A 7,953-nucleotide genomic window follows, 5' to 3' on the forward strand; every position below is an offset into this window, starting at 1 on the left:
CTAAGAGGTCCTTTGCAGCAGATTTACCCAATGCAATGTGTCTTTTGATTTCTTGACTGCTGCTCCCATGGCTGTTGATTGTGGATCCAAGTAAAATGAAATCCATGACAACTTCAGTCTTTTCTCTGTTTATCATGATGTTGCTCATTGGTCCAGTTGTGATGATTTTTTTTTTTTCTTATGTTGAGGTGCAATCCATAATGAAGGCTGTGGTCTTTGATCTTCATTAGTAAGTGCTTCAAGTCCTCTTCACTTTCAGCAACCAAGGTTGTGTCATCTGCATAACGCAGGTTATTAATGAGTCTTCCTCCAATCCTGATGCCCCGTTCTTCATATAGTCCAGCTTCTCCGATTATTTGCTCAGCATACAGATTGAGTAGGTATGGTGAAAGAATATAACCGTGATGCATAGCTTTCCTGACTTTAAACCAGTCAGTATCCCCTTGTTCTGTCCAAACACCTGCCTCTTCATCTATGTAAAGGTTCCTCATGAGCACAATTAAGTGTTCTGGAATTCCCATTCTTCCCAATGTTGCCCATCATTTGTTATGATCCACACAGTTGAATGCCTTTGCATAGTCAATAAAACACAGGTAAACATCCTTCTGGTATTCTCTGCTTTCAGCCAGGATCCATCTGACATCAGCAATGATATCCCTGGTTCCACATCCTCTTCTGAAACCAGACTGAATTTCTGGCAGTTCCCTGTCGATATCCTGCTGCAGCCGTTTTTGAGTGATCTTCAGCAGAATTTTGCTTGCGTGTGATATTAATGATGTTCTATAATTTCCACATTCGGTTGGATCACCTTTCTTGGGGATAGGCATAAATATGGATCTCTTCCAGTCAGTTGGACATGCAGCTGTCTTCCATATCTCTTGGCATAGATGAGTGAGCACCTCCAGCGCTGCATCTGTTTGTTGAAACATCTCATTTGTTATTTCGTCACTTCCTGGAGCCTTGTTTTTCGCCAATGCCTTCAGAGCAGCTTGGACTTCTTCCTTCAGTACCATCGGTTCCTGATCATATGCTATCTATTGAAATGGTTGAATGTCAACTAGTTCTTTTTGGTATAATGACTTTGTGTATTCCTCCTTTTGATGCTTCCTGCATCATTTAATATTTTCCCCATAGAATCCTTCACTATTGCAACTCGAGGCTTGAATTTTTTCTTCAGTTCTTTCAGCTTGAGCAACACCGAGCATTTTCTCCCCTTTTGGTTTTCCATCTCCAGCTCTTTGCACATGTCATTATAATACTTTGTCTTCTCGAGCCATCCTTTGAAATCATCTGTTCAGTTCTTTTACTTCATCAATTCTTCCTTTTGCTTTAGCTGCTCGACAATTAAGAGCAAGTTCAGAGTCTCCTCTGACATCCGTCTTGGTCTTTTCTTTCTTTCCTGTCTTTTCAGTGACCTCTTGCTTTCTTCATGGATGATGTCTTTGATGTCATTCCACAACTCATCTGGTGTGCAGTCACTGGTGTTCAGTGCGTCAAATCTATTCTTCAGATGGTCTCTAAATTCAGGTGGGATATACTCAAGGCCATATTTTGGCTCTCGTGGACTTGCTCCGTTTTTCTTCAGTTTTAGCTTGAACTTGCATATGAGCAACTGATGGTCTGTTCCACAGTCGGCCCCTGGCCTTGTTCTGACTGATGATATTGAGCTTTTCCATTGTCTCTTTCCACAGATGTAGTCAGTTTGATTTCTGTATGTTCCATCTGGCGAGGTCCATGTGTATAGTCGCCGTTTATGTTGGTGAAAGAAGGTATTTGCAATGAAAGAGTTGTTGGTCTTGCAAAATTCTGTCATTCGATCTCCGGCATTGTTTCTGTCACCAAGGCCATATTTTCCAAATACTGGTCCTTCTTCTTTGTTTCCAACTTTCACATTCCAATCACCAGTAATTATCAGTGCATCTTGATTGTATGTTCGATCAATTTCAGACTGCAGCAGCTGATAAAAATCTTCTATTTCTTCATCTTTGGCCCTAGTGGTTGGTGGGTAAATTTGAGTACCAGTCATATTAACTGGTCTTCCCTATAGGCATATAGATATTATCCTATCACTGACAGTGTTGTATTTCAGGATAAACCTTGAAACGTTCTTTTTTACGATGAATGCAACACCATTCCTCTTCAAGTTGTCATTCCCAGCATAGTAAACTATATGATTGTCTGACTCAGAATGGCCAATACCAGTCCATTTCAGCTCACTAATGCCTAGGATATCGATGTTTATGCGTTCCATTTCATTTTTGACGATTTCCAATTTTCCTAGATTTGTACTTCATACATTCCAGGTTCCAATTATTAATGGATGTTTGCAGGTGTTTCTTCTCATTTTGAGTCATGCCACATCAGCACATGAAGGTCCCGAAAGCTTTACTCCATCCACGTCATTACGGTCGACTCTACTTTGAGGAGGCAGCTCTTCCCCAGTCATCTCTGAGGGCCTTCCAACCTGGGGGCTCATCTTCCAGCACTATATCAGACAATGTTCCACTGCTATTCATAAGGTTTTCACTGGCTAATGCTTTTCAGAAATAGACTGCTGGGTCCTTCTTCCTAGTCTGTCAGTTTGTCGTACTGTGGGGGGCTTGCATGCTGCTGTGGTGCTGGAAGCTATGCCACCGGTATTCAGATACCAGCAGGGTCACCCCTGGAGGACAGGTTTCAGCAGAGCTTCCAGACTAAGACAGACTAGGAAGAAGGACCCAGCAGTCTACTTCTGAAAAGCATTAGCCAGTGAAAACCTTATGAAATACAACTAGAACTACCATATGACCCAGCAGTTCCATTCCTAGGTATATGCCCAGAAGACTTGAAACAGACTCAAAAAGTAGACTTGTACACTAGTGACCATTGTGCACTATTCACAGTACCCAAAAGGTGGAAACGGCCTAAATGTCCACCAGCAAATAAAGGCAAACAAAATGCACACAATGGAGCACTATTCAGCCAGCAGAAGAAACAAGGTCTTAATATATGCTTCGATATGGATGGAGTTCGAAGGCATGATGCCAAGTGAAATAAGTCAATCGCAGAAGAATAAATATGGTATGACCTCACTTACATAAAAAGATAAGACTAGGCAGTTGTACAGAGACCGGTTTATTAGTAGTTACCAGGTGACGGGGGAAAGGGCGGGTCAGTGGTGATGGAAAAGTCACATGGATTAAGGGTAGGGTCGCACGGCTGGTTAATACAATTGCTGTCTGTAGATTGTGCGCCTCTAAAAAAGTTGACCTGGCAAACGTGTGATAGATATATTTACAACAACAGCAAAAGAGTAGCTGTCGAGCTGCTTGTATACAACCAAAAACCTCGTGGGACTTGGCTTCCTTGGCGTGAAGGTTTAAGGTTATAGTTTCACGGGACATCCCAGTTAATTGGCCTGGTAATGTGTTGAGTACTCGTCTTCTACCTCCCAGTTCGTTGTGTAGTGCCTGTGGTCTTAGAAGCTTGCAAGTGGCCATCCAAGGCGTGGCAGTTGGTCTGTATTTGCCTGATGCAGCAGAGGAAGGAGGAAAGTCAGGAACTGGAGGAGAAAATGGAGTGTATGGCTAGTTGCCTCTGTGAACAACTGCTCCTTTGCCATGAGACCAGAAGAAGTGGATGGTGCCTGGCTACCATTACTGAACATTTTGATCATAGATTCTATAGGAGAATCTTGATCAAAAGGGTGAAAATGCAGAACAGAATTTTAGTTCCACGGACAGCAGAGTTTCTGGAGCCATAGAGGTCGGATGAACCTCTGAAACTATTGCCCTGAGATAATCTTTGGTTTAAAATTTAAGCCAAAAATATCCCCCAAAATCTATCTATATGGGATCACAGTGACAGCAACAACTCGAAAGGTTAGATGAGAAGCTTAGGGGGCAGTGAGTTCATGTTACTGGTGGAGGAGTAACTTGGAAAAAGGCTGAGAATGGTTGTCATCAGTCTCACTGAATTGTACACGTAGAAATTGTTGCATTGGTTTATGTTCCGATGTGTTTATTCTCAACAACAAAATAAATTTAAGAAATTATCAAAACAGTTTCAGACATGTTGAAACATTCAGAATACTCTACAGCATACATTGTAACACATGTCAGCAGTTTGTCCTATTTACTTCAGAGTCTTCTTTTTCGTAACAGTTTTATTGAGATGTAATTGACATCCCGTACAACTCACTCATTTAAAGTGTATACATCAGTGATCTTCAGTAGACAGACTCGCAAGGTTGCATAGCCATCGCCACTGTCTAGTTCCAGAATATTCTCACCACCCAGAAAGAAACCCTACACCCACTCCTTAGCAGTCACTCCCTGTCTCTCCCTCTGCCAGCACCAAGTGTTCACGACTCTTTCTGCCTTTAATTTGCCTATGCTGGACATTTTATGGAAATGGCGTCACAGAGGATTTGTCTGTTTGTGTCTGGCTCCTTCCACTCAGTGTCGTGTTTTTAGGTTCGTCCATGTCTTAGCATGTGTCAGAGCTTCATTCCATTTTATGGCTGAATGGTGTCCAGTGTGTGGACAGATCAGCTGTTGTTTATCCACTCATCTCTAGACGGGCACTTGCATCGTTCCCGTGTTTTGGCTGCTGTGACTATCCATATACAGGTTTACAGGGGGACGCGTGTTTTCGTCTCTCCCTAGTACACACCTAGGAGTGGAATTGCTGGGTCAGTGGTGACTGTTAGCGGTTTGATTTAGTTAACCTTTTCCAAGTGGCTGCAGGTTTTGTATTCCTCCTAGCAGCGCCTGAGGGCTCCATTTTCTCCACATCCTTGTCAATGCTGCTTGTTCTTATTTTCTGTCTTTTATGGTGTGTCATTTGTATTTTTTTTTATTGTGCGTTAGGTCAAAGTTCACAGAGCAGATTAGCTTCGCATTCAGTAGTTGTACACATTATCTGTGTTTTTTGATTCCAGCCACCTGGGGGGTATTAGGAATGGTCCTGTCATTGTGGTTTTGAGCTGCATTTCCCTATGACTGGTGATGCTGAACACCTTTTCATGGTTCTCACACACCTTGCATGCTGGCCTTTGTACAATCTCTGTGGCATAGAGTGGGATGCCGAGTGGATAAACCATACGTGTTTAAGATAGGAAGACTGTGGCTGACATGTAAGCCAGGTTCCTATTGCATGCACAGCCCCTCACTGTCAGCCCTTCCCATGGTGCCTGTGGAGCCGACGTGGCTTGTCATGGCTGCTGGCGTGAATCTCTGGAAGTTTTACTCTTTTCTTTCCCTTTTCTCCCTCCATACAGGAGCTAGAGAAGTGTGATGCCAACCACTACATCATTCTGTTCCGCGACGCAGGCTGCCAGTTCCGGGGGCTCTACTGCTACTACCCCGATACCGAAGAGATCTACAAGTTAACCGGCACGGGGCCCAAGAGCGTCACCAAGAAGATGATCGACAAGCTTTATAAGTACAGCTCAGACCGAAAACAGTTTAACCTGATTCCAGCCAAAACCATGTCTGTCAGTGTGGATGCCCTCACAATCCACAACCACTTGTGGCAGCCCAAGCGGCCGGCAGTGCCAAAGAAGACGCAGACTCGCAAATGACACCGGCCGGCGTCTAGAGGGTGCTGCCGATAGCATCGATATTTATTATTTTCATCCCCTTGGGTACGAAGTGTGCAAAGTCAGAAACCTTTTTCATAGAGGCTTCTACTCTGTGACAGGAAGCCCCTCCCTCAGCTCCTCGCACATGACGGACGTGGGTGCAGCGAGGTGGAAGTGCACGCCAGTATTGACGCCGGCACCGCCCTGCCGCCACCGGCTCCTGGGGGACGGCTGTGAGAGGCAGGAGATGGAGGCGGGGCTGGCCTCCTACTTGAAGTTCCCCTCCAGTATCGGTTAAAGATGGTTTGATTTCCTTTTCCTGCCTCTCACCTCACCCCTTTTGCACATACCTGACACGTAGCATGTTGGTGGGCCACAATCTCTTGTGAGGTCCTAGTGCTGAAAATTGATCTTGGGTCAGGGTGTTTTAACGTCTCTAGAAAAGGGATTCATACTGGGGAAACCTTTTCATTTGAGAAATTGTATGATATTTATTGATTGTGTCTACTGCCAACATTTATATCCAATTCTAAGATTTCTGAAAAGATCCTTGTTCTTTGCTGCTCAGAAAACGTTTACTGAAAAGACCAGTTCACTGAAGCACTGAAATCTGTGAAGTCTGTCTTCTGCTAAATAACGTTTACAAACGTAGAGACGATGGTTTCTGACCTGCAATCATGAGTCAAAAGGTACTAGGAGCTGGTGCTTGCCTGACCTACAAACTGGAGCCGTCATGACTGCCGCTGTGGACAGTGCTCTGATGATTTGTTCACTTTAGTAAAGACACGTTTTGGTATTTCTCACTCTGAGCATGTTCCCGTAAAAGGTGACGCACTTCCGCTGGCGGCTCTTTGAGTGTTTTTATTATGTCCTGACTGTAACTGGCCTCCTCTGTCCTGTCCTGGTTCCTGGTTCTGGAAGGACAGATGATACTTGTGTTTGGTCGCGTATTTAAAAACAATTAAAGTGGTTATTTGCAGTTATTTCAGAGCTCGGAGTAAGTGGAATGGCTTTGGATCCTTCTGTGCTGAGCGTCCGACCGTCGATGCTTTCCCACAGCAGACACTGTCTGGAGCCGACCGCGCCCCAGCCCGTCCTCGGCACGTCAGGGCGCCTGGAGCACTGCAGCGCCTCTGTGGGACTCGGCCAGCTGCTCTGCCGTCCTGATTTGACCCAATGGCTGGAAGGTTCTGGAGCCACTTCTGTTAGCTTTGCACATATTTTCTTGGAAGTGTTACTTGAACCTACCTGGAACTGCAGAAGAAACCACAGATCAATAGAGAGAAAAGTTAGATCAGTGTAACTGTTAGATAATTTTAGCTAGATACACAGGTAAGTGAGCTGTGTGCCCAGGAGAGAATGTGGTACAGACACTAGGACCCGCTGTGTGACATTGTTAGGCCTTGCTGCGGCCTCCTCAGTCCCTGGGAGAAGAGTGTAGTTTTGGTTGGTCGCCGTTTTGTATATATCGTGTTAGCCGTAGCCGCCTCTGTCTGTACATACATGATGGAAGGCGGTGATCTCTCAAGTGCTGAGTATTAAACAGTCGTGAGTGGACCCTGGCCCCAGGCTTTTCACACGTGTGCTTGATTTCTCACTGTACGTTTGATACTATGTTACCATATTTATTTTAAGGAAGCACTAAAATGTAATAAAGTAATTAATTTGCTTTATACTAGTCACACGTGTGTGAGGCTGTGACGACTCATTTTGATGACCAGGCGTCATCCACCTCCAACGTCCGTTTTTACTTCACCGGCATCCGTTTTACTGGAGAATCTCATCATTCCTGCTGTCTGAGCAGCGAGACTGACTAGCTGCCTCCCGCATGAACTCAGGATGTGGGACAACTTACTGTCATAGCTCAGGCCTGTTGGCCTAAGGGGGCTGCTTCTGGCACAGAATTGGAAAATAACATTCCTACAGAACTTCTGCGTAAATTTGAGATTTTCGAAATGTAAATTGGTCGATATTTGGAGCGTCTGAAAATCATTTGTTAGCGTTCAGCGTTTTTTGCTCGTTGCTGTGTCAGGGCCATCACCATAGCCAGTGGCACTTTGGTGTCTTCACACGTGCAGGTCAGTGCTGACCTAAATGGCTGATGGAAACTGTCCCTGGGTTCTCTGTGCCTCAGCACATAAACCTGTCCTACCTGTCATGACAGAGCTCAGGCACAAAGGATCGTTTTGTGGTAGAGATTTTAGGCCTTTCTGCCTTGGATGGTGGTGATTATTGCCTCTCCGTTTAAGGCTGAGTTGTGGCTCTGCTTTACACAGTCTACATTTTCCAAAGCACCCATAGTATCTGCTGCATGGAGGTGTCTCGTGATGGAATGGGTGTGCGTGTCCATTGCCTCAGAACTGCGACTGTGTGTGTGACAAGCCGCACCC

At 44.8% G+C, this 7,953-nt stretch overlaps 1 protein-coding gene across 7 annotated transcripts in view; it reads left to right on the forward strand.

Moving 5' to 3' along the window:
* The window catches only part of CAMSAP1 (calmodulin regulated spectrin associated protein 1), a 92,297-nt gene extending 84,762 nt beyond the window's left edge, over window positions 1-7,535 (forward strand). For all 7 annotated transcript variants that reach the window (XM_064290696.1, XM_064290690.1, XM_064290691.1 and 4 more), the window contains one exon: window positions 5,261-7,535. In XM_064290696.1, coding sequence (XP_064146766.1) covers window positions 5,261-5,563 — 303 coding nt within the window. In that variant the 3' untranslated portion in view covers window positions 5,564-7,535. The remainder of the gene's footprint in view (window positions 1-5,260) is intronic.
* Window positions 7,536-7,953: the final 418 nt, after the last annotated feature.

Source organism: Loxodonta africana, chromosome 9, assembly GCF_030014295.1.
Source record: "Loxodonta africana isolate mLoxAfr1 chromosome 9, mLoxAfr1.hap2, whole genome shotgun sequence".
Taxonomy (NCBI): Eukaryota; Metazoa; Chordata; class Mammalia; order Proboscidea; family Elephantidae; genus Loxodonta; species Loxodonta africana.